This window comes from Pleurodeles waltl, chromosome 5, assembly GCF_031143425.1.
Source record: "Pleurodeles waltl isolate 20211129_DDA chromosome 5, aPleWal1.hap1.20221129, whole genome shotgun sequence".
Classification (NCBI taxonomy): domain Eukaryota; kingdom Metazoa; phylum Chordata; class Amphibia; order Caudata; family Salamandridae; genus Pleurodeles; species Pleurodeles waltl.
In genome coordinates, this window is record NC_090444.1 from 1,592,497,034 (window position 1) to 1,592,524,423 (window position 27,390).

At 47.8% G+C, this 27,390-nt stretch overlaps 1 protein-coding gene across 3 annotated transcripts in view; it reads left to right on the plus strand.

The window, feature by feature from the left end:
* The window catches only part of TAF1B (TATA-box binding protein associated factor, RNA polymerase I subunit B), a 638,950-nt gene that overhangs the window by 82,434 nt on the left and 529,126 nt on the right, over positions 1-27,390 (plus strand). For all 3 annotated transcript variants that reach the window (XM_069235908.1, XM_069235910.1, XM_069235909.1), the window contains 2 exons: positions 16,042-16,189; positions 25,531-25,690. In XM_069235908.1, coding sequence (XP_069092009.1) covers positions 16,042-16,189; positions 25,531-25,690 — 308 coding nt within the window. The remainder of the gene's footprint in view (positions 1-16,041; positions 16,190-25,530; positions 25,691-27,390) is intronic.

Genomic DNA, 27,390 nt, shown 5'->3' on the forward strand with positions numbered 1-27,390 from the left:
CCACGCAGCACTACAACAAAGGCTCCAACGCCACTGGAGAACCACTCAGGAAGAGGTGCATTGTAGGATAGAGTGCTGGGGGCCGGAGCTGCAAGATGCACAAATAACTTCGTGGAAGGATGCCAACAAGCCTTGGCAACTGCAAAACATGCGGTGCACGGGGGTACTGTCTTGCATGGGGAGGCAGGCTCTTATCTCCACCAAAGTTGGACAGTAGGACATCAGCACCATCGGGACCACTTTAGTCCACCACTCGTGATGCAGGATCCACACAGCTCAGCAGGAAAGGGGATCCACGCAGCCGGCCATCGTTACAGGAGTGACTCCTTCACCCCATGGGAGATTCCTTCACTCTTCTGGTGCAGGCTGAAGATGGGCTGTCCTCAGAGGATGCACAACTGGGAAACAGTTGTAGTTGCTGGCAGAACCTGAAGATACAATGATGCAGAAGGTGTCTTGCTTCTTTGTTGCTGTTTGTAGAGTTCCTGGAGGGTCCAGATGCAGTTTCTTCAGTGAGAAGTTGAAGTGAAGGATGCAGAGGATTCCTCCTGGACGTCTTGCAATCCAAATCTGAAGAACTACCCAAAGGAGGGACCGTAAATAGCCCTGAAAGGGGAATTGGTCCCCTAACCAGGTAAGCACCTATCGGGGGAGGGCTCTGATGTCACTTGCTGGCACTGGCCACTCACATGCTCCCAGGGTTCCCTGCCAACTTGGAATCCAAGGTTGCAAAATCCAGGGACCCTCTGGAGGAGCTCTGAGCACCACCCATGGGGAGGTGATGGACAGGGGAGTGGTCATTTCCCTTTCCTTTGTCCAGTTTCGTGCCACAGTAGGGACTGAGGGTCCCTGAAACGGTGTAGACTGGATGATGCAAGGAGGGCACCAAATGTGCCCTTCAAAACATTTCCAGTGGCTTGGGGCGGCTACCCCTCCCAAGCCTGTAACACCTATTTCCAAAGGGAGAGGGTGTAATAGCCTTCTCCCAAAGGAAATCCTTTGCTCTGCCTTCCTGGGCTTGAGCTTTTCAAGCAACAGGAGGGCAGAAACCTGAGAGGTGGCAGCAGCTGGTGCTGCCTGGAAAACTTCAGAAGGCTGGAATGGCAATACTGGGGTCCTCTAAGGAACCCCCAGAGTGCATGGAATCATACAACCAATGCTTTCAAAAGCATGGCGGTATTATTCCTACATGTTTGATACCATTATGTAGCTGGACATAGGTAGTGACCTATGTCAAGTACACACGTAAAATGGGGTCCCCGCACTCATGAAGTCCGGGAAAATGGTTGTGGGTGCAACTCTGCTAGTTAGTGCAGGAGTGCCCTCACACACAGGTAGTTTGCACCCTACCCTCTGGGCTGGAGGGCCTGCTATAGGGGTGAGTTATAAGTGACCTGGTGCAGTGTAAATGGCAGTGAAAGGGTGCATGCACCTTTTCACGCAGGCTGCAATGGCAGTCATTCAGAAGCCTTTGCATGGGCTCCCTATGGGTGACAAAAGGTATACTGCAGCTCATAGGGAACCCCTGGATCACCAATGCCCTGGGTACCTAAGTACCATATACTAGGGACTTAGAAGGGGGCACCAGTATGCCAATTGTGGGTGAAATACTGGGTTACCAGTATGCAGCATCCAAATTTAGAGGAGAGAGAGCATAATCACTGGGGTCCTGGTTAGCAGGATCCCAGTGAGCACAGTCAAGCACAGTGACATCAGGCAGAAAATGGGGGTAGTCATGGCAAAAGAGGGTACTTTTCTACAGGACTATAAAAGTTTCTCTAGAGCAGCAGCATTGGAAAGCAACATTTAAAATTCCTTATTGGGACAAAGTGATTGTGACAAAGTGCTTGTGTTCCAATGCACTGGATCAGAGCCAGGCTGACTTTGCTTATGTCACTTTAGGTGTACGACAAGAGCCGAGTCTGGGCCTAAGAGGAGGAGGAGGGCAGATCCCTTTGCCACGCAAGGTGAATGTTTGCGTCCAATAATTGCGATAGGGGTTGCTGATCGAATGTAGTCTGTGGGTTTCCCAGCCTGGCAGAAACTGAGCTGTATTGGCAGGAAGGCCCTGGTCCAGGGCTGCACTGTGGTGTCTGAGTGGATCTCACTCTGTTTGCACACTAAAAAGTGCTGATGAAATAGGTTCTATGAATTTTCCCAGCCTGGCATGGGTCTGCGGTGAATTGGAAGTGAAGGACAAATACAAAACTTTTCTGCAGTGTCTGATCCCGCTGGTCAGGCAAAGTGGAACTACCAGACGGTGTCAGTTGCTGGCGAGTTTGGAGCAGCAGCAAAACAGGTGAAGCAAGGATTCTTTGGGGTAGTTGAATAATCGGCAAAAGGTTGCCTCATTATGCGGTGCCCAGACTGGGTTAAAGGCTGCAATCGGAAGGGCAACAAGCCTCATGTGAATATTCCTTTATGTCTGGGATGAAAGAGTTTCTCAAATTAGGGCTGGGCCATCCCCTGAATATAGGAGGTGTCCAATGCTCTGAGGATGGTTCAGTGGCAGTCTTTCAATGTCCCATATGTATGAGGTTTATTATAACCTGCCCATTTGCCGCTCTTTTCCAGGCTGAGAATGGTATGTCCTGATTGTGCAAACTTTTGCTCTCAATTTTCAAACAGCTGGTTCCCATTGCAAGCTGTGGTTGCCATGGGCAGCCCTCCTCTTTGAAGATTGCTTTAATTTGTGCTTTGAGGGTGGTCTCAGAGGCCCACAGAGTCCTGATGTAGTATTTAACTAGGTCCCTGAGGCATGCGAGAATCGGGCTTGCGAGGCCTAGCTCCAGTGTTAACCTTGCTCTTCTGGCCTGCTGAGGAGCGTATAAGATTTTTTTATAGGCTGAGATTTGAAAGTTCATGAGGGTTGTATCCAGTGTGCCAGGAAAGCTAAGTGGCCATAGTTTAGGGCTGGGATCAGCTTTGCCCTCAGGACTTTTATTATTGGTTCTGCAGTTGGGCTATGTAGAAGGCATTTAGGCATTTCAAGCTGTGGATGACCCCGGCCCCCTTACTTCTGAAGTGTTTTAGATAGGCCCCCGGCTTCGCCCCTTTGGTAAGCCAGACACCTAACTAATTATGTTGTATGGTTGTTGCTATTTTTAGGTCACCTCGCTACCATTGAACTAATTTCTTGCATGGATTATTGCCAAAAATGATTTTGGTCTTTCCCTGGTTCACCAGGAGTTCGTTCACTTGGTTATAGTTGTGAAGCGCCAAGGGCTCTCTGTAAGACTACTCTAGAGTGATCCATAATTACAATGTCATCTGATCTGCGTACTGCAGGATTGGGAGGTGCACGTTGCCCAGCCTTGGAGTTCTTAGACTTGCGCCTTACAGTGCTTTACCCAGGTCGGCAATGTCGAGATTAAAAAGAAGCAGAGCCAACACACAGCCTTGCTTGAGACTGTTGTTGGTGGGCACTTTAGAGGTGGCTGTGGTGGGGCTTGTTTTTATCTGGACCCAGGTCCACTGGTACAGGGATTTAATGGTCTTTAGGAGTTGGGCTGGAATCCCTTATGCAGTTAGTTTCTCCCATAGCTTCTCCGGTCTACCCATTCAAAAGCCGCATTGCAGTCTTCAAAAGTGCAAAATAATGGAAGCTGCTTTTGCCGATTGGCTCGGCATGACAGGTGTGCCATGATGTTGTCCGTCGTGAAGCTTTCAGGCCTGAAGCTGGATTGAAAGAAAGGAAGGATGCTGTTCTCTGATGCCCAGGCTTCCAGCTCTTCCAATAAGATTCAGGCATAGGCTTTTGCTTCTAGATCAAATAAGGCTATGAGCTGTTAGTTTGCCGGGTTTGAGCGGTCTCCTTTTTTATGAATTGGGAAGAGAATAGACCCTCTCCATGAGGGCGGAATATCTCCTGTGGCAAAAGCGTGGTTAAACAGGGGTGTGAGCAACCCTGTCCAGAAGACTTGTACAGTTTTGAAGACAGCAGCAGGTAACCCATTTGGTGCTGGGGCCCCGTTGTTCCTCCTTTTCTTGATAGAATCTATTACTGAGTCCTCTGAGATGGAAGTGGCTTGTTGAATAGGGCAAACTGGGGCGGGTGGTGGATGAAAGGATGTGGTTGCTGTGCCTGAATCTTTGGTGTACAACTGCTTAATATAGTTGACCCACACCTGTTCCACCACTCCCTACTCATTATTCTGAGAGAAGTTACTGAGATTGTTTATGTACTTCCAGAGGCGAGAGGGGCTCTTCTCTTTTAGAAGAATGAAGATCTTTAGCCATTCTGCTTTCATTCTCTTGGTTCTTTGTTGCCAGACAGTCCGTCTAAGGGCTGATCTAGGGGCTTAGATCAATTGACCTTTAATTTTGCGGCATACCCCTCTGGCCTTCAGGGCCCTTCAATGACTGCACTTACTTTCAAGAAGCTCCTTTGTTGTAGTGCCTAGTGGAGAAATTAAGGGGAGGGGTCCCTTCTCAGGTGGATCCCTGAGCCTCTCCCCAGTGCCTGTTGAAGCTATGAGTGCCTCCCAGTGCTCCTGTTGGGTAGTTCTGCTAGGTGATTTGTAGTCTGCCTCTGTTTTTGCAATCCATGTGAGTAGGTCTACGCCAAGATTCGCTGACCATTTGTTTCTAAGGAGCACCTTGTGGCATACTTCCGGAGTGCGTTCCCCAAGTGACAATAGCTGCGGAGAGGATTTAACGACTAGCTGCAAGACAGCGTACAGGGGCCTGTGATCGCTCTTGCCCCTGTTGTTGACTTCAAAGTTGCAAAGCTTGGGGGACAACAGTTCACTGACAAAGATGTAATCAATGGTAGATAGGTTCGTATAGGTTGGGAGAGGTTGCTATTGTGGATTGTTTGCTTCTTTAAAAAATTGGGCAGAGAGTAGTCTGTAACTGTCAAAGAGGCTGTGGAGGGGTGCAGCTTCGGTAGGGGGCCTGGAGTTTTTTAGGAGCTTACACAGATTTGTTTTTTGGAAGTCCCCAGCAATTATGGGGGAGTGTTTAGCAATCTACAATTTTTGGATGCAAGCAAGTTCAGAGCCTGTTTTTTCTTGTGCGGAGTGGGGTTGACATAGAAGCAGCCGAACTCACTGAAGTTTGCCCTTCATCCCTTTGAGTGATGCTTGGACTGCAGGTGAATTAGTATGTATTTGGGTGGCCTCTATTTTTCGAGCATATTTGATAAAGATGGTAATTCTGCCGGATGGCCGGCCAAAGGTGTTGTGCTTTGTTGCTGGGGTGTGGATTTTGTAGTATCCTGTAAGGGGTGTTGTGTTGGTGGTCCGAGTTTCCTGAAGACATAGTATGTCTCATTGTAAAGGTATTTGGGGGCGGAGTCTGCCTCAATGAGTTTCTTGAGGCCTACCACGATCCAAGAAATAATTGTGTGAACAGGGGCGTGCCTCCCCAATGTGTTTGACTTGTGTCCTCCTGCTAACAATGCTAGGAATACCACTGTGGAGAGCTGTTGAACAGAAACAAGTATCTGTGTTTTATGTCAGCCATGGAGTCGCAAGGGTGCACAGCTCTGTAGTCCTGTGTGCGTGTGATTCTAAAGACATTGGAAGGCTTGAGCTCAGCTAGGTTTCTACAGCCCTGGGGATTATTGCGTGTACCAAGTAGAACGGAATGGACTCCCTTCTTTTGAGTGGGGGAAATGAGAACATGTGGATGCTTCTACGATTGGGGGGGGGGGTTTGATGTTTATCCCCCATTTTGCCAAAGGAGGTGCTTCCTTGAACATGGTGGCCTGGTGAGGTTGTTGGTGGACTCCTGTCATTGTCGACTCCCATGAGAATCACCGGGGAGGCTCATGAACCTGACCCAGGCAAGGTCTTCTGATCAGATGTGGGCCAGAGATGGTATATGCTTTAGTAAATGCAGGATGTTGCCCCTGTTTGGGATGTGTTGTCCTTTGATGTGGTATCTAGGGGTTAGTACTATCTCTAGGATGCTGGGACCCCCACGCCCTTTGTAACACTGGTTCCATGGCTTGAGCGCGGTTTACCTAGGAGGTGCAGAATACGGCGGAGCTCGGAACCTTGACTACTGGGGCGAGTTTTGAGTAGGATCAGAAGTTTGTGTGGCATAGGGCTATAAGAGAGTTGGTGCAGACGTCATTATGGGCAGTGCCTTATTTGTTAAAAACATAAGTGTCAGGTCTCTCGTCAGGAGGCCACTGCATTTTGCACCACACATTGGTCCTGCCATGCTGACAATGACAGTGACAACCTAACTACTGACAATCACACTCCTAAAAGTGTGACAATTCAGACTTTTCCACCCGCCTTCCCCCCGAGCCCTCTCCCTCCCCCTCCCCCTTCCCCAGAGCTATAAGAATAGCTTGGGCGGCAGGTAACAGTAGTTTTAATGTATCTTGAATTAATAATTAACTGATGTTATGGTCACCTCTAAAACAGCCAAAGAGTGCCACTTCATGGCTGACTGTCACAAGCGATGGTATTGACATTGAGGTGCCCGTGCCGAGCACCAGAAACCACCGGCTCAAATTAAGCACTGATTATGGGGCCTTGGATGTTGCTTGTGCTAGAGTTTGTGCTTGACTCACACGTAAGTGCGGTCTGGGTAATGGCATCCACCCTCATCATTCTTGTCAATGGGGGTGGTATGTTCCCAGGGGTCCAACTTGTTTATTCAATGGCATGCCCTGCCTTTGTGGGCTTCGGAGATTAAATAGTTTTTGCATTGGGCCCCCTAGCTGCAGAGGCTGTTAGGAGGTTAGAGCCCGGCCTTGAGTTGAAGATCGGATACAACTGGGTAGGACCATTTTCTACTGGTGGAGTCTGGGTCTGAGTGATTAACAAAGATGCCACTCTTTTCACTGTTGTCCTTTAGTTTTGCTTTCTTAGCTTTTTCTTGGCCCTCCTGGAGAGTGACTCATCTTGCTGTGGGGTCCATGGTTTCTGTGCCTGTGGACTGAGTGCTAATGCGAGAACTTGATTCCTTAAGAACAGAGAGGGAGTTGTTTTGTGAGGGGTGACAGTGGATACCTGAAACTGGCAGTAGGTTGTCTTTTAAATGTATTATTGAGTTGAGATGTGAACCTTCTGTGGAACTTCTGATTTTTCGGCCTCCAAACTTTGGTTGCCATGGGCGGGCGTGCTACTAACTGTGGAAGAACCTGCTTTGCCCTGATTGATGCAGCAAGTTTGGCTACGACTTCAGAAAGTGTTTCCCACTTGTCTATAATGGCTGCGCATCAGTAGGTGTATGACCACTCTTCTTGGCTGCAGCAAATTGTGTTCTCAATGTGGTCTATCTTGGAGCGCAAGTCCACAAGGCACTGTGTGATCGATTGGAGGTGGTTGAGGCGCAACTCCATTTTAGTGGATTGCCAAATAAGTGCTCTAGCCATGGAGTTTTGAGCTGCACTGATGGAGGTCAGTTGAAGGTCCTCCATCCTGTTGAAGTCTTGAGTACCAGAGGAGGGTTGCCTGGTTTCTTCTGGGTTTCTAAACAGCTTTGAGGTGAACTTCAGTGCTCTTTCGATTTCGGTTTCCAGGTAATGAAGAAAGGATGCTGGGCGAGGTCCCCCAGGTCTTGGTTCAGATCAGATACCCCAGTCCTAAACAAACTAGCTGCCAGTAACTCCGTAGATCTAATCTGGAAGGAGACCTGGAGTGTTACCTGTTGGTGAATCTGTGCAGTTATTATCTGAATATGTCCTAGGACTTTGCGGTGCCTTGCTCAACTTCAGAGAACCTCCCTCTGGAGTTCCATAATATCGGTGTTGAAAAATGAGTTGTGAGACAGCTGGTGATGCGTAGATTCGCTCTCGGAGGCACTGTTCAACCTTGGGCAGGAATAAGACCTGCATTTTCAATTTGAAGCACACTGACCATGCAGGGGCGGTTGGCTTGCTTCAACGGGGGCTGCCCGAGGGGGTGTTCCTCCTCTTTGCTGGTGGGATAGCAATTGGTGGGCGTAGGCAGTGAGCGCTGGGTGACCCCGGTGGCGGCCCCTGTGGGGTTGGGGGGTGGGGTTGTATGAAAGAAATGGGTGATAAGATCTACTGTTGGTTCCATTGGGGTTGTCTTCGGGGCTAGGTGCTCCTGAGCGGCAGTCCTAGTGTTGCGGGTGGCAGCGGGGTTCAGGGAAACATTTCCCTCAGCGGCAGAAGTTGGCTCTGTATATACTATTTCAAAGTAAGAAATAGCATGCACAGAGTCCAAGGATTCCCCTTAGAGGTAAGATAGTGGCAAAAAGAGATAATTCTAATGCTCTATTTTGTGGTAGTGTGGTCGAGCAGTAGGCTTATCAGAGGGTAGTGTTAAGCATTTGTTGTACACACACAGGCAATAAATGAGGAACACACACTCAAAGACAATTCCAGGCCAATAGTTTTTATATAGAAAAATATATTTTAAGAACCACAGGTTCAAGATTTACAAACAATACTTAAAATGAATGGTATGTCACTAAGGTATTCTAGGAACTTTGAATAATCACAATAGCATGTACAGTTTTGACAAAAATGGCAATAAGCTATTTTAAAAGTGGACACAGTGCAAAAATCAACAGTTCCTGGGGGAGGTAAGTAAATGTTAAGTTCCCAGGTAAGTAAAACACTTACAGGGTTCAAAGTTGGGTCCAAGGTAGCCCACCGTTGGGGGTTCAAGGCAACCCCAAAGTTACCACACCAGCAGCTCAAGGCCGGTCAGGTGCAGTGGTCAAAGTGGTGCCCAAAACGCATATGCTTCAATGGAAATAGGGGTGCCCCGGTTCCAGTCTGCCAACAGGTAAGTACCCGCGACTTCAGTGGGCACACCAGGGGGGTTTTGTAGGGCACCGGGGGGGACACAAGAAGGCACAGAAAGTACACTGTCAGCGGCACGGGGCGGCCGGGTGCTGAGTGCAAACAGGTGTCGGGTTTTCAATAGGAATAAATGGGGAGACCCGGGGGTCTCTTCAACGATGCAGGCAGGCACAGGGGGGGCTCCTTGGGGTAGCCACCACCTGGGTTAAGCAGAGGGTCGCCTGGGGATCGCTCCTGCATTGGAGTTCGGTTCCTTCAGGTCCTGGGGGCTGCGGGTGCAGTGCCAGTTCCAGCCGTCGGGTTCCTTGTTACAGGCAGTCGCTGTCAGGGGAAGCCTCTGGATTTCCTCTGCAGGCGTCACTGTGGGGCTCAGGGGGGTCAACTCTGGCTACTCACAGGCTCGCAGTCGCCGGGGAGTCCTCCCTGAAGTGTTAGTTTTCCGCAGGTCGAGCCGGGGGCGTCGGGTGCAGAGTGGAAAGTCTCACACTTCCGGCGGGAAACGTGGGGTCTTTAAAGTTGCTTCTTTGTTGCAGAAAGTTGCAGTTTGTTGAACAGGGCCGCTGTTCTCTGGAGCTTCTTGGTCCTTTAGATGCAGGGTAGTCCTCTGAGGCTTCAAAGGTCGCTGGACCCTGTTGGATGCGTCGCTGTTGCAGTTTTCTTCGAAGTAGGGAGACAGGCTGGTGGGGCTGGGGCCAAATCAGTTGTCGTCTCCGTCTTCACTGCAGGGCTTCAGGTCAGCAGTCCTTCTTCTTCTTTAGGTTGCAGGAATCTATCTTCCTCGGTTCTGGGAGCCCCTACATACTCAATTTAGGGGTGTGTTTAGGTCTGGGAGGGCAGTAGCCAATGGCTACTGGTCCTGAGGGTGGCTACACCCTCTTTGTGCCTCCTCCCTGTGGGGAGGGGGCACATCCCTAATCCTATTGGGGGAATCCTCCATCTGCAAGATGGAGGATTTCTAAAAGTAAGAGTCACCTCAGCTTAGGACACCTTAGGGGCTGTCTTGACTGGGGAGTGACTCCTCCTGGTTTTTCTCATTATCTCCTCCAGCCTTGCCGCCAAATGTGGGGGCAGTGGCCGGAGGGGTGGGCATCTCCACTAGCAGGGATGCCCTGTGGCACTGTAACAAAGGGGGTGAGCCTTTTAGGCTCACTGCCAGGTGTTACAGTTCCTGCAGTGGGAGGTGAGAAGCACCTCCACCCAGTGTAGGCTTTGTTCCTGGCCACAGAGTGACAAAGGCACTCTCCCCATGTGGCCAGCAACCTGTCTGGTGTGCCACAGGCTGGCAAAAACTAGTCAGCCCACACTGGAGTCGGATATGTTTTCAGGGGGCATCTCTAAGATGCCCTCTGGGTGTATTTTTACAATAAAGTGCACACTGGCATCAGTGTGCATTTATTGTGCTGAGAAGTTTGATACCAAACTTCCCAGTTTTCAGTGTAGCCATTATGGTGCTGTGGAGTTCGTATTTGACAGACTCCCAGACCATATACTCTTATGGCTACCCTGCACTTACAATGTCTAAGGTTTTGCTTAGACACTGTAGGGGCTTAGTGCTCATGCACCTATGCCCTCACCTGTGGTATAGTGCACCCTGCCTTAGGGCTGTAAGGCCTGCTAAAGGGGTGACTTATCTAGGCCATAGGCAGTGTGAGGTTGGCATGGCACTCTGAGGGGAGTGCCATGTCGCCTTAGTTATTTTCTCCCCACCAGCACACACAAGCTGGCAAGCAGTGTGTATGTGCTGAGTGAGGGGTCCCCAGGGTGGCATAAGACACGCTGCAGCCCTTAGAGACCTTCCTGCATCAGGGCCCTTGGTACCAGGGGTACCAGTTACAAGGGACTTACCTGGGTGCCAGGGTTGTGCCAGTTTTGGAGACAAAGGTACAGTTTAGGGAAAGAACACTGGTGCTGGGGCCTGGTTAGCAGGGTCCCAGCACATTTTCAAATCATAACTTGGCATCAGCAAAGGCAAAAAGTCAGGGGGTAACCATGCCAAGGAGGCCTTTCCTTACAGATGGTTTCTTGAGAGACCTCCCAGCTTGAGCCTCCTGTGCTTTTTTTTCTGGGTTTAGAATGACTTGACTGGGAACGGACCGCGGGGAGTGTTGAGGCATTTCCGTATGCTTCTAAAGAATCCCAGGTTGTCGCAAAAATGGGTTGCGCCATCTAGGATGTTTCTGGCTAAGCTCCACAACATCAATGAATATTGCAGCCCTTCATCGCAGAGAACCTTCGTGACAGCCAGAAAAGAAGCACGTTGCGCCTGAACAGCCACTGTAAAGTCCAGAAAGATTGAGACTTTGCCATTCTCCACTGTATAAGGGCCATCCACCCGTGTCCTGTAATATATTCCTGTAACAATAGTGGAGCAGTCGGGCTACCAGTGGGTGGGGCAGGCGACCCGGGGTTAGTGGGCGGGCTCGGACCCTATAGGCCCTTTCCAGCACAAAAAAGGGGGTAAGGTAATTCGATACCACTTCAGATTTAAGCCATTGTTCCAGATACTTTATAATGTTAGGACCCTCTGCCCCCTCTGGTAGCCCCACTACCCTAATGTTATTATGGCGGTTGTGCCCTTTTGCTTCCTCTGCACAGCTTTCCAGTGTGCGCACTCTTGCCACTAAAACTTCGATCTTGTGCTTCAGTTTGTTTTGTTCAGGTTGTATGTCCCCCAATGGAAGTTTCTAGTACTTTGACGCTGCCAATTTACAGTGCTTCACCTGAAGCAGATGTAGCCCCACAAAAACTGCACTAATGTCCTGCTGTAGGGTAGCTATGGATGCAAGGACTTTGTCGAAGTCTGACTGTAAGAAGGTCTCTGGGCACTCTGGTTCCGTGGGTTCTCCAGTTAGCGGGGAGAATGTTAACGGATAGTAGGTGATGCCTCAGAAGGTTTGGCTTTTGGCTTTCCCATCGCTTCAATGCCCCCTGGTTCCACTCCAGAATGTAATGCAGATCATCAAAATATGGCAGAAGATGAAGAGGGGATTAGGAGTTCTGGTATTTGGCTGGAGCCATGGGGGGGGTGGAAATCTGGTTGACAGCTGCAGAGGCACCACTCGGAGTATCCAGGCCGAATGGTCTCCCCCCTCATGTTTGGCAAGATGAAAGTCACCAGGTCACAGGGGCATCATCCCAACAGACGCTCTCAAACTTTCAGACCTGTGATGGGCCAAACGTCCTCCCCAGCCAGCAGCACCCCCACACTCTGTAAAAGCAGACAGTACAGGGGCCAGTCCAGTGTTATCTCAGGGACCCTAAAATTCTCCTTCAGCCAGGCTTAGACTCCGGTTATAGGCGCTAGGTTACCGCCTACCTCATTTTCCGTGGCTGCTTCTCTCTAACAAGCCTAAGAAGGGGTGTGCTCAGACGCCTCATGGCCCCACCTGGGGTAGTACTACAGTAGGGACCAAAGCTTGACACACCTGTAGCAGCAGTTCTCGAGGATCCGCGAATTCTGCACAATCAGGGCTCCCATTCTTTGCATCAGTTTCTGGGTTTCCTTGGGAGGGGGGCAGCTCATGTTGCTCAATCTCTGGCACCTTCCCGCAGGCTCCCGAGGTTGCCCGCATATCCCTTGTGTGCAGCCCAGGAGGGGGGAAAAAGAAGGCCTCAACAGCCAGGTGGCTCCGATCCGACCCTTGACAGGTGGATCCAAAGTGAGAGCAGTTTTGGTCTATAATCCACAGTCTGGCTGGGAAGAGAAGTGCATACTTTAAGTTCAAAGTGCATAGCTATCATTTCACTGCTATGAAAGACTCTCGTTGGCATTGGACTGCTTGAGTATAATCTGGGTATATGTTCACTGTTCACCCGCCCCTCCACTTGCCAAGGCCTGTGCGTGCAGGCACACTGCAGGATGTTGTCCCTGTTGCGCCCCTCCATTTGCCAAGGCCTGTGCGTGCAGGCGCACTGCAGGATGTTGTCCCTGTTGCACGAGTTAAGGAGCCTTACTACACCCACTCTTGGGAAGGATTCCCAGTCGCAGCGGGTCCCCTGGCACCCTATGGGCTCTTTCCACCATTAATAGCCTGGATGCCTTGCCCTCAATGACCATCTTCAGCAACCAGTCCTCTATGTACAGTTCCGCACTTGGGCCTTCTGCACGCTCTGGTAGACCCGCCATTTGCACATTGTTGCATCAGGACCGCCCCTCCGCGTCTTCCATCATCTCTTGTAAGTGTGCCACCAATTGCTGAAGGGATTGAGCCTGTTTCTCATGGTCCCTGGTAGCAGGTTGTAGTTGCGCCACAGTGGATTCTCTCTCACCCACCCTGTCAACCAGCTTTTTGTGGTCTGCTCGGAGGAGTCCTAGTTCCAGAGCAACAGAGTCAGTTTTATTTTCTACTGCAGCCTTTGGTGTCTCCAGCTGTGTGAGCCTCTAAGCTAAGGTCTGTTGGGCTCTGATCAACCAACTTGTGGGGCTACCTGGTCCTGCCTCGCCCCTGGCGGGGAACCCTGATGCATCACTTTAGTGCATATCAATGTGTCCGATGTCACCAGTCACGGTGTCTTCATAGCACTGCTATCCGAGCCTGAAGCCCAGAAGCCACCAGACACTGAGGTTCACTGCTGCGGTCCAGCCACCCCCCCCCCACCAACTACTCAGTCCTCAGAGGGAAAGACCGCATCACCACAACAGCCAAGTCTCAAGATACAGCCACCCCCTAGCCCTCAGAGCACCCATTGCCACCCATTGCTCGCCTCCTTTGTATCGTGCACTGGATTGCTGCTGCCACCCCACTGGGGCTCACCGTCACTTCTGTCACATTCTGTCACACCGTGACTTTCCCCTACTGATGGGTCAGCTACCCTGCCAATCCATCAGGGACCTGCAGGTGCCCACTGAGGCATCACTGCTGTACTGGGCACCCTCGTCCTTGGAAGAGCACTGTTCTAGCAGGGGGACACCTCCGGGCCTACTGGCCCCCTCAACTCCTTTCACAGCTCACCTGCCGTTGCAGCTCTCCCCACACGCTTTCCACTGGCAGAGCTGAGGCAATATTTAGTTTCCCAAACGCCATCGGGGGGCCTCCTCGGGTCCAGAGACCTCACTGCCTCTGTTCGTGGTCCTGTAGTAGCCCCTGCCATCACACCTGCAGTCTCATGTCTTGCAGGGCTGCTCTTCTAATTGTAGTCGCCCAGAAAGCCAGCTCACCATTTGCAGTGGTATGATGCAGGTGCTTGCTACCGCTCTAGTCCCCCATCGCGGGCTCTCCTGGGGGCCAGGCAGGGTCTCCGCCTGTGTCTCGCCAGCCCCACAGGCCCGACCTGTCTCTGCTCACCATTCCGGCTGACTTGGGGATGAGAAGGGACGCCTCAGTCACTGGGCCCGCGGTCTATCTCAGGACTGTCACCAACTTGGCAACACCGCAAGGCTGCAGTGGCCCCAAGCCCTGCACCTCCAGTGCTCCCTGCAGAGCCCGTCATGCCCCCTTCTGAGTGCCGGTCCCTGCCTAGGGGGCCACTGTCACTGGGGGGCCCACTTGGCGAACCCTGAACACTGCATGATAAAGGCTGTCGGCGCAGAGCTTCAGAACCTCGCATCAGCCCCCCCCCCCCCTATATTCTTTTTCTAGGGGATTTCTTTTTTCTTTTGTACCTTTCCCCATGGGAGGAACGGGTAGCAGCCTGGGTCGAAAACCTGGTATTGGTTCCTATAGGTCCCTCCACAGTTGAATGGACATGCAAAAAAAAAAAGAAAAACAGACGGAAAAGGAGCTTTTGCAGAGAACAAATTGAAGAGGGACATCCTGAGAAAGAAAAAGGAAAGGGACTAGAAAGAGTAAGATATAATGAGAGAGACGGGCATTACGGCATTGAATGTATATTCATTATGCTTGCTGTACACACTCGTACATCCTGTGCATTTTTCATGCGATTGCCAGTTGCATTGTTTCTTTGCAAACGTAAGTGCTTTTCCACCTTGTCTGAATCTGAAATTCCAGTTCCCAAATGCTTCAACTTCCAATGTTGTCTGTGTATGTCAGTTGCAGGGGAATACTTGTGTTTTAAGACCAGCTTAGGGAAAGGCAAATGCCAAATGGGTAGCGGATGATGGCACCCAATAGCAGTTGAAATCTGACAGAGAGCAGACTGACAGGCTGGTTTGGGTGTAATACTGCCATTAAATAGATCAGTCACTGGTAGAATACAATCATTATTTTTGCTGTCACAATATCATAAGGCACCAATTCCGAGTACGTAAGTTTACAGAAGGATCATAATTCTGAATATTCAGACCTTTGCAGTTTTCCCTTCACAGATTTTGTTGGGAAAAACTTGGAAAAGGGCCCGTAAAAAAGGCAAAACTTGCAGAAACTTGATTCCACAAGTTGTGCCCCACTCTAGCCACGAAACCTTGAGATGAGGGATGTACTATGTCCGAAAAATATCCCAACCCATTGTAAAGAACAGTGCCTGTCCAGTTCCACAATTCTTGGAATTGGGGCCAATTTTTATTTTTTTATTTTACCTAAAGTCCTCCACTTTTTCATGTTTAACATTTTGCTTGAGATGTACGAGGCACCTGTAGACTTAGTTATGGGAGAGAAGTTTACGCGCATTGTGGTTTCCTTCTTAGGGACATATTTGTATAGTGTGCACTGGTAAGAGATTTGCCTCCAGTCTCTTCCTCACAAAGTTTAAGTAAAGTGGTAAAGTTGGGATTCATACATGTCTCTGGATGCTAACTTCTGCAAGTACCATTCAACCACATCCACTACTTGTTCTTCTTATACTCAGTTACCCGGTAGAGCCAGAAAGTGACCAAACTGCACTCTTTGTGAAAATGGAGTGCAAGAGTAGGTTATCCTTCAGTGTACAGAAACCCAAGCCGGAACACTTAGGTTAGTGCACACACTATAAGGGTGTGTAAGGAGGGACGGATGCATTTTACTTTATCAGACGTATCTTAAGAATGGTGGCTTAATCCACTTTAAACCCACCTTGCGATGAAAAAGCTCGCTTGCTGTGTTCATTCTCTGAATATTGTGCGCGCATGGCACAATTTGCATGGGCTGTTTTTGGCTCCCAGTCTGCCCCTCATGTCCGAGGATCTGCCGGGATAGGAATATGTGGAAGCAGAGAGAGCAATCCATGGTCAAAAGTGGACCGGACAAATGAAAAGCATGTTCCAGAAAATCTGGTAGATTTGTAAAAATTAACGCAGTGTTAAACCATTATGAACTTTTTTCCTGAATTTTTGTACCTATTTCAGAAGACCCGTTACTTGCGGCCATGTGTAATACCCAAAACTACGAACAGCTAGCCCAAGAAACTTCATTTTTTTTTTTTTCCTTTAGATTGACAGCAGCACCAGTGGTTCAGAATGGGAAAGTGAATTGGAGAATCTTCTGCATGGTGGTTTGCCATTCTCTAAACATGAAGGGGTGAATACCTCTGATAGCAGCTTGGGACAACTTTCGTCTGGGAGCAAAACAAGTGCCTCTGGTAAGTGCAGGCAGAATATCTTCCATTTTAAAATACAAACTGAATGCTTGCCATCGTCATGAATTTACACGCTATTTAAACAGCTTCATATTTTCCCAAACATCCTGCTGAAGGAAAGGAACACAAGTGTATAATGTCTGTTCCTGTGCACACCAGTCTCTAACCTGTTTGGTGCTAAAAATGTTGCAGCTTGTCTTTTCACCCAAATTACTGGGATTTAGAGAGCTCTGGCATTGAGTGCGGGGCTTGAGCTCGTCCTTTAAAAAGGGACAGTGGTAGCTGCTTCACAAGATTGTTGGGCCTCTTCCCTACCGATCATGACTGACACAAGTAAGGACTCTGGTCTAATCCATCTTGCATCTCAGTCCTTACTGCAGTGCAGTGTATTGCTCACTGACTGAGGTGTCAGTGCTTTGAGACCACGCCTCGTACTGTGAATTCTAATGGCGTACATCTGAGCTCCAACCCCATCCTCTTTTGCTCAGACAGTGCCTGACTCCTTACCACAAATGTTAATACTGCCTCGGGAACTGGGTTCCACAGCTGACATCGGGAGCAGAGTCTTCTGATCTCTCTGATTCTCATTTTTAGCCTTCATGTGACAGGGTATCATGGAGTTGGGAAGTCTCTGTAATCTCACTGCTTGAGAATTTGGAAAAAAAAAGTGAGATTACTGAAGATTCACTAATCCTGTCCTCTCATCCCCATGGATGGTGCGGTCTGTAGATTGTGATGTAACTCCCAGGCTGTTTTCTAATTATTTTTGAAGACTGTGCATATCCTCAGTGATCTAGTGTTGGAACTTCATGTGGAGTCTGGTACTCCACCTCCTCCTTCTCATTTGTGCTGCTTTTGATGCCAGGTTTCTGCCTATGCCCCCCACCCTTCTCATAGTGTTCAGCACTGCAGTCAGATAAGGGGAGCAGAGCAAGGTATGTGTTACTTGTATTGCTGACTTATATCCAATTTTCTGATGGGTACTTCTAACCTCAGTTTCCTCACCTTGTGAATTTCCCCAGGTCTCAGACTGGATCTGGAAGATTTTCATAGCATCTCCCTCACATGTCGGTAGCTAGTATCATGTAGCTCCATGTTGGGTCTGTCCCACCTCAAATGTGACACTGGGCCACTATACCTGCTTCACCTCTGTGTGCTGACATCAGTTTTTTGTCTTTCTGTGTCTGATGCTGATCTGGAGCTTGTTCGCTCATGCCAGTCAGACCTGACAGAGTTTTCTCCAAAATAGTTTCCAGCGTGCAAGGGACATGGTCCCTCCAAAAAACCACAGGGTTCAAACAGTCCAAGGGCTGCCAGAAACAGATGTCAGTGATTGACCCTCACAAGGTCTGTGTCTGGTGTCTGGGCTCCAAGCTTGATTTGCCTCATGTAAAAATATGCCCGAATTAATCCAAAGGCCATCTTGGATGGCAAGGCCAAGTTTTCACAGAACATCAATGGAAATCGAAGAAAACCAATTCCCAATCGAGTCCACAGATGTGCTCCTGCTCCCAGGGCCAATCTCATGAATGCTAGTCATCGAAGTAGAGATGTAGTGGTAAGTCAAAAAAGACCAAAGAAGATAAGAAATCCCAATGTAACTTCCCGACATCCCGTCACTCTCACCATTTGGTATTGTGGGATGCCCTTTATATCTCCAAGCCACAAAGTGTGTTTCCCATCCCGGAACCAGTTCCTCCCCTCCTCCCAATTTGACCTGATTTCATTGTCACCATGGCAATGTTGCAGCTGATAAGGGAATGCAAGAAGGCTCTAGTCCGAATCTTTGGTACCCTACCAGATCCCTCTAACTCATCTTCAGGCCCTAAGAATCTGAGGTGGCCTCCAGTCGGGTGGAGATCCAGAGGCACAGTCGGCAGACCAAGACCAGTCCCAGCTTCAGGCTTAATGTCGATACTCGCTCTGGCGCTGTGGCCCAGAGCGCGATGCTAGCACCTGACTGATGCCTGAGTGGGAGCAACTTTTCTTTTTGGACTCGTAAGCAAACCCAGAGCGACTTCTATCGACATTGCATAAATCTTGTTCATATCCAGACTCCGATCCACAGTTGCTTCTGCAACAACCCATGAGTCAATGATGAGGGTACCATTAACTTATATGACAACGGAAACCTATGGTTTAGACACATTGCTTGACTCTGGCCTCCAGTCACTATTTAACTACTGTGGCTACACAAGAGTTTGCCTCCAACCCCATTCTTACAAGTATAGCAGCAGGCATTTTAGAACTCCCCCCACTAAGGTCAAGACAAATGTGTTAACCCAGGAAAGACTACTCAGGAGCTCTGCCTCCCCTTCAACAAGGCTCTCACAGACATGATATTGGGCACCAGGGGGAAGCCAAGATCTTGCCATCCAATGAACACACAAATTGCAAGGTGGCACAGGCCTGCCTCGGGGATCTTGACTTCCTCTTTCCCCATTCCTCCAGAAAGTCTAGTGGTACAAACCTCCAACACCCATTTGAACCCCAGTACGTTCTTGACAACCCCACAGATAGTCCAAACCCATGGAGCCGTTTGTGAATGTTTTCCTTGGCTAGCCTTACCATAAGATTAGTCAATATCAGCTGTCTCCTGGGGAGATACTCACATGCGTTATGGGACATGGTGGACGATATCTTGTCAATGGTCACAAATGACATTCAGCCTAACCTTCAGAAATTCATACAGGATGACCAAGACGTGGTGAACTTTCCATAAGATCAGGCCTGGACACTACGGACTATCCGCGTACAGCAGTCAGGAATGGTGTGGTAGTTCAGCACCAGGCTTGGATCTGCTCCATCCGATTTTTGAGTGACGTCCAACAGTCACTAATGGACAGGCCATTAGATGGCACACGTCTTTTTGGAGACAGCAGACTAGCGCTAGACTGTTTTTCAAGGACAGCAAAGCGGTGGCAAGCTCTCTCTGGCTGTGACAGCCAGTACAACAGTTTTCCCAGCAGTTTCCCTCCTTTTGAGGTTTTGGAAGGAGATGGAACAATTAAGGTATGCCTCAACAGCAATAGGCCTCCCAAGCCTTTTGAAGCAGAGTTCAGAGATCCGGCCTGCCAGCCCTCCTTCAAGGAGACGTTTAAGCTCTTTTGTCCCAAGGAGTCATAGAGAGGGTGCTGGCATCTGTAATCAGTCCTGTCATTTTCTTCCACCAAAAAAAGGATGATGATCTCCATACCATTCTAGATCTTTTCCCTCTGAACATGTTCCTTTGGGAGGACAAGTTCAAAATACTCTCCCTGACCCGAGTTTTGTCTGCCCTGGATCCAGGACACTGGATGGTGGTGCTAGATCCGCAGGACACATACTTCCACATTCCTGTCCTGCAGTCTCACAGATGTTCCCTGCAGCTTCAAGTAGACCACAAATACTTTGTTTTTGGTTCTCCCCTTCGGCCTAAGCCGTGCACCTTCGGTGTTCACAGTTGGTGATGGTGGTGGTCACTGCCAGTCAGAAGAGGTTGGGTATATGAGTCTTCCCGTACCTCAACAACTGGTTGCTGAATGCCAGCTTGCCTCAAACTATAATAAACCACTTCTAGACGACAGCCAACCTGTTGACATTGTTGTATTTTTGCATAAACATGCCAAAATCATACCCAAGTCCTTCACAATGGCTCCTCATCTTTGAAAACATGCTGGACATGATGCTTTTTTTAGCCTTCCTTCCTCCTCAAACAATTCAGGACATTCACCCTCTGATCCCAATATTTTGACCTTTCACCTGCATCTCAGTGGGAGGGGCTTGTTGGCTTGCGAATCACAGCAAGTGACACGTGGGCTAGGCAGTGAGATTTGAAGTCTCAGTGGGCTCAGCACCAAGGGAACCTTTCGGATTCCATCTAGGTGTTGAAGGAGACTCCAGACCTGCAGTGGTGGCTGCTAGACCCCAACTGGACTGATGGCAGACCCCTCTCCCTTCCCCACCCAGAGAAGATGGTTATGGCGGATGCATCATTGCTGGGTTGGGGTGGTCATTCTGTAGAGGTGGAGATCAGAGGATTGTAGTCTATGGCGGAAGCCCGTTTCCATATTAGCCTACAGAAGTTGTGATCGGTTTACTTGGCACTGAAACCTTTACTCCCAAAAACCAAGAGAGAATGGGTTACAAGTTCTCACAAACAAAATGACCATCAGGTGGTAATGCGACAAACAAGGAAGACTGGGTACGTAGGCCCTATAGCAGGAGGCCCTCCATCTTTAGAAGTTGCTGAACGCTTAGAGTATTTCCATGAGCACACATAATCTAGCAGGACTTTTAAATACCATGGATGATAAACTCAACCTAGATTGCTAGCCGATCACACATGGCAGCTGCACTAAGAGGTGGCACAGGGCATCTTCCATTTATGGGGAGATCCTTAGCTCGATCTTTTCGCTACCACAGAGGACGTTCAATATCCAAACTTTTGTTGTAGTTCCCAAGGTACGTCTCTCTTGGAGACACCTTTCATCTGAATCAGAGCTTGTGACTCCTGAATGCCTTCCTGCTTCTCTTTCTCCTGCCTAGAGTTCTTAAGAAGATCAAGAAAGGTGGGGCCCAAATCACTATAGAGGATCCTGACTGGTTGAGCAGAGTGTGGTTTCTGGAACTTCTGCCCATAAGCATTTGTCTCCCGCTCTGGCTGTCCATGTGGAAGGGTATATACTGTTGCAGCAGCAGGGCATGGTCCTGCACGGTCAGCCTTCCTCATGGAGTAGCTAGTGTAATTTTGACCTCCGGGCCTCCCCCCACCCAAACTGTTTAAGTGGGATGTTTTGAGACTTTTATCGCATGGTGTTCCTTCTGCCACATTCAGCCTTTACAGGTGCAGTTAGCTGACATCCTGCTTTTTGTCTTTCTTTAGCCGAGCAAGGCTTTGTTGTTGCAACAGTTATAGGTTGCTTATCACCTCTTTCAGTTTTTTATGCCTACCTGATCAGTCATCTCTTTTCAGATTGCTTATGATCTGAAAAGAGATGAAAGGGCTAACTCATATGTTCCCACCAACACCATTTGTGATGCTGCAGTGTGACCTGAATTAAGTTCTCACCTTTCTCTTGTGAGCCCCATTTGAACTGCGGCATAGTTGTTCCGTTTCTCCTGATGTTAAAAACAACATTCCTTAGTGCAATCGCTACAGCTCAGCGCATGAGGGACTTTCAAGCTCCGTCTGTCCACCAGCTGTGTATCAATTCTTACCTGAGCAGCTTGCTTCTTCTGGTGAAAGCTGTGCTTCAGCCCAAAGGTGGTCACGCCATTCTAATTCTAATCTATTACTCTTACCAGCTTTTGTTGCTCCTCCTCATCCCTCTGAAAAGGAAGAACAATTCTATCATCTTGACCCCATGAGGGGGCCTGAGCACTAGGGAAATATTGGGTGGATGATCAGCTCTTTGTGGGCTTTGCTGGGGTGAAAAAAAAGGCAGTGCTGTACAGAAGAGTGTTATTTCCAACTGGGTTGTTTTATAAATCAAGATCTGCTATGGGCTGGCCAAGAAACAGCCCACAGATGGCTTGTTCACTCATTCCACCAGAGTGAAGGCTGTTACCACTGTGCTGGTGTGCGGTGTGTCAGTCTTAGACATCTGGCAGGTCTCTAGGTTTACAAAGCACTACAGGTGGATAACCAGGTCCGTAGGAAAGGGCATTTTGTCCAGTGTGTCCTGCAGAATTTCCTTGTCTGAGACACTCCTTAGACCAACCACCTGAAGAGCTACTGTTTTCTTATCTATTCACAAAGAGACGAATCTGCGGTTAGAAGTATCCATCAGAAGAAAAAGTTACTTATCTTCGGTAATGCTTTTTCTGGTGGATCTAGCTGCAGATTCTTCACCTACCCTCCCCATTCTGTGGGATAGACAGTTATAGTGCAGACTAATAATAATCCAGCCTAGACATTTGCATGCTGGCAGTCACTGATCTCGGAGGCTCCGCACCTGACGGCACAGACAGAGAACAATAGGAAAATTAAGTCAGCGTGCTGATGTCACTTCCTGGGAGAACGGGCCAGACGGAGTGCTGTGTGACACCATCTACCGATGCAAGAGGTAGTTGGTATGAAAATCTTCAGAATCGAGTCTGGTGCCTGGGAAAATTAAAAAAAATTAAGAGACTGCAGTTAGTATGTTCACCAAAAAGAGCTTTACTGAAGTTAAGCAGCATTACCAAACTGGCTTCCTTCGCCCGGGAAGGAAAAGCTTGATTGGTACAGCTAGATCCCTCTCATTCAGTTTGTAGTTTCACCTGATGGATCAGTATTTATTCATCCGCTACTAAATCTCACAATACTGGGGCTGTGTGTGACACGTTGATAAAAATTCAAAATACATTAAGAAAGTTCAAGGGGAATACCTTACCCCTCATAAAACTTAAAACTTGGATATAGAGGGGGGAATGAGATAGGCATGCTAAAGCAGGAGTTATAAGGGAAGTGAAAGTGGAACCCAGAAGAATTGTGTTTTTCTGCAGCTGGAGAGAATCTTACAAGATAAGAGAAGGTGAATGATGAAATAGTGAAAGTTCAGTGAGCCGTTGAATAGTTTCTTTGGGGTCTTCAGTTTTGAGAATTCTTATGGACCAAAAAGGTTAGCTTGGAGGAGGAGATGGAGGGCATGAAGATGCAGGAGGGAAAGTTTGTCCTGTGGTAGTAAACTCAATGGCACAGCAGGGATGTGGAATTCCTATCGCCTGACGCCCGGGACATCTTGTTTGGGGTCAAGGGCAACAAGTTTTTATGTTTACTTTGTCCTTGGGACAAGTAGGCCCAACCCTCTGCAGCACAAACCCTTTGGCTGCCTGTTTACAGAGAATGGAACTCTCTGCAGTTGAGGTAATGTGTTTCCAAAAGATAATGCTGTTCGAACTTGTATTTATGGTTCATTATTTGAAAGCCTTCATTATTAGGGTGAGTGCTGTAAATAAATGTTTTAAGGTCACATTTCACTACTGACATTGGTTCCAGTATAAAAAATAAAAGTGTATACACATGTTTGAAAAGTTTAGGCAATGAGGCTAAGTATAATGCTCCCAGAATGCTCTCTGATTAGATGCAAATGAAGTGTAATTTAGCAAAATGTGTTGATGCATGCTAGTATTTCCCAAAAATATTTCGAATGGAAAATCAGTGTAACCATTTTCAACACGAATATGGGAAGCATGAAAATAAACAAACACTGACAAAGCCAACTGATCTGACATATTTTTATAAGTCTTTTAGTTTTATCAATGCGTGTCTTGTTTTGACATGGCTTTTGTAACACTTTATTGTTGTGGGAGCTATCAGGCCCTCAACATTGTAACAAACACTGGCAAAAACTCTAAAAGCACACATTGCCACCAGTGGCATAACAAAGGCCCCGCAGCCGCCCTCCAGGGGGCCCCTTCAGCACAGCACCTGCCCTGAGTGAGTCTGGAGAGGGGGCTCCTCCATGTTCTTTGCAAAGGGGAACCCTCCAGTTTCGTTACGTCACTGATTGCCACTGTAGTTCCTGACACTGAACAAAACTACTTTGTGTGCCAATATGCTCCTTGTGGAAGAGCAGAATGCGATCACTCACAGTAAAGCCAGCCGAAAGAGAGAGAAATAGAAGTTTAATAAAAACAAAATGTCTTTGTTAACACCAGACCTAATTAGGGACCAAGACCCACATGTAGGTAGCTTTTTGCATGTCGCAAACAGCGACTTTCGCTGTTTGCGACGTGCAAAAAGCACATGCACAAACCCAGTTTTGCGATTCGGTAACCTGGTTACCGAATTGCAAAACGGGTTTGCGACTCGCAATTAGGAAGGGGTGTTCCCTTCCTAATTGCGACTCGCAGTGCAATGTAGGATTGTTTTGTGACCGCGGGCACAAACCAATTGCAGTTTGCACCCATTTCAAATGGGTGCTAACACTTCCGCAAAAGGGAAGGGGTCCCAATGGGACCCCTTCCCCATTGTGAATGACACTGTAAACATTTTTTCATTTTTGTAATGCATCTCGTTTTCCTTTAAGGAAAACGGGCTGCATTTAAAAAAATAAAAAAACTGCTTTATTGAAAAGCAGTCACAGACATGGTGGTCTGCTGTCTCCAGCAGGCCACCATCCCTGTGAGGGCCGCTGTTCGCAAGGGGGTCGCAAATTGTGACCCACCTCATGATTATTCATTAGGTGGGCATTTGCGAAGCCCCCTGCGAATCACAGATGGTGTCAGGGACACCATCCTACATTCAGATTTGCGACTCGCAATTTGCGGGTCGCAAATCTGAACCTACCTACATGTGGCCCAACATTCTTAAAGAAAGTCACAAAAGTGCACCCATGGTATATGTCGTACCCCTATAAAATATTTGTGAACTGTATTTTAGCATGGGTAAATATGCATGTGTAGATTAGCTCATGTGAAAATCTATTGAGCATTTGCAAGTTCATTTTCTCTCCGGCCACTTTCTTCCCAACCCTGGAAGAAGTTCTAATTCTGCCATTGTCAGGAGTAAATGTCCAACCTTTCTTATTATGGGAAAATATTAGAGAGAAGCTGGTGAAAATCTTTAAAACATGCAGGTTAGTAGGTTTGCAAACTCAAAGGCATTCCAGCCCTGGAACTATTGCTTACTGCTTCCTCCAGCCCCAGTATGCAGATCTGCAGAAAGGTGGCAAAATAAGGAAATTGCTACAGTAGGGATTGAAACTGCAAGTATTCAAGCCCTACTATGGTAGTAGCCCTGGCATAATCAGAGAGGCTATTATCAGAGCTCTTACATAATGAGATTGCTGCCATAATTTGTCGCCACACTACATTGCACCAAAGGGACAAGTAGATCTTTTTACAGGACAAGTAGATTTGAGAAGCAACCTGTCCCGTGGACAAGTAGATATTTTAATAAATTCCACACCCCTGCACAGACAAACCAGGGATCAGAATCGGGGTCTTGGCGTCCACAGTTTGACAGGTAAATCATTTAGCAAGGGTAAAAGAAGAGGGTGGCAACTTAGTCAGTGAGCTCTCAAATGTTTTTAGTACATTTAGGAGTTTCTATACATAGAGTATTTTAGCTACTGCATACATGCTGTGTGTCATATTGTGAATAAATTACGTTGATTCCTAAATGTAAATAGTTTGTGATCACATCTTGTACAGTGTGTGAAAACTGTCCACATCTGATTTAAAATGGAACATAGTTGGCATGTTTACATTTTGTATACTGCTTGTGATGTCGAAAGTAGATGTTGCTGCTGTCCCTTTTACTACTCTACTAATCCTGTCTTTGTTAGGCATTTATGTTTGGTCCAAACTGTTATATTAATATTGAAACTGCCACATATATAGTTTTTGTATATTTTTTATGGTTCTTAATTTTACAGGCAGTACTAAATCATATCATTCCGGTTCTGTGGATGGTGGTGTGTATTCCACAGCGAAGCAAGAGGGGTTGCTGGTGATGTCCATGCCAATGACACTGGCATTCTGTTACATGACGTTACTTTGGCTAAGAGAATCAATTACATTGAGCAATCTCCTGCGGTAAGACGAGTTGCATGCAAAAAATGTTTTCTGTGGTCAGCAACGTTGATCAACAGGGTTCTAACTATCTTATAAATGGAAATAGCCTGCTATCTCTTGGTAATAATAAGGGAATATATTGTGTATTTTTGAGTATAAAGTATAAAACAAAGAAATAGCATAAAGCCACGGGCATGTGAAACTAGAAATCTTTCTAATAAAACATCGAAAATTCAGATTTTAAGTTGCATGCAGATATATCAACAATTGTAAAAACATGAACTCGGGCCAAGAAGGGTTGTTCTTAAATGTATTGTTAGTAGTAAAAGCCTCCCCAGCTAGAATCTCTAACAGGTCTATCTCAGTTGATTACTTCAGAATCATGAGCACCTGCAACATTGACAAGGACATTTCACATTCGTCATTGTGTCATTGAAAAATGTGAAACATTACATTTTGCATGTATTTTTGAAATATTAAACTACATTTCTCCCCATTTAAGTAGTGTCCTCAACCGAAACAATATCTACCTATCTTAAGAGTAGTTTAACTTTCCATACACTGCATGTACATTTCTGATCGATATTTCCAACCTCTGATTCCCCCTTGTTAGTCTTTCCATGAGCCAGACTGGATCTGGAAACTCCTGCTTCTGCATGCTGTTAGGTGGTACCATCTGCCTTATCACAACTCCGTTATGACACGAGCCGCTTATAAGTGCCACCTTGTCCACTGAGTAAATTACTTTTTTCCACCACATTTGATGCAGATCCAGACCTCCGCTCCTATCATTTGTTTATATTATATTACTATACTTTTGGCAGTTTGCTGGATTGTTGCATCCAACCAAAGTCATGAGTGTTGCATACAGATGTTGGTGACACATCCTCATGACATCTGCCTGTGGTATCTTGGCACCACGCATGACCCCAAGTCCTTCAGAAAATGTTATGCCTGCAATGAACACCATGAAGAACTCGGAATCTAAATGTGTCCCTGAACACCAGAATAAAGGTTGGCCTTGATCCAGGTCATCATCCTTGGGTAAGTCAGATGAAAGACGTCTTGAGGAAAAGGCATAAGAAACACAAACAAAGTTCTTTGACATCCAGACGTTCTAGGGAGTGATCCTACAGTCTGTCACGGTTTTCAATGGGCTTACCGTCGAAGTTGAGGAGGGTTGGGGAACGACCCCGGTTCCGGCAGGTTCTGCTCTGGCCGAGGTAGGGGCGACCCCTTCCGGTAGCCACGGTGCTGTTTGACAATAGCAAGCCACTACAGTCCATGCCCTCCAGAAGGAGTCCCAGAGGAAAAACCCCAGTAGGGTAAAAAACCTCCAACAGGAACTCCCTGAAACAGAAGGAGGACACCAAGGCGTTAGAGCTGAAGATCCGGGGGTACAGGAAGACTGGAAACGAAGACAGGTCAGGAAATACTGGATTCACAGGAAGAAACCAGCCAGAGCATGACTACCACCAAAGGAGTGTTGCAACGCAATGAACAAGCAGCTGAATTCCCCTTATATACCTCTATACAGGAAGTAGGAAACCGGAAGTAGAAACACCACCATCTTGGATTGGGGAAAAGAGTATAATAGTGAATAAAGTACATGCGTCCAAACAAAGAGAAACAATGCATGCTGGGAAGAGAGGAAGTGGGCAGCATGCTGGGAAAGGGAAAAGGCAGGCATAAAAACACCACCATGTGCAAGTATTCGGCTT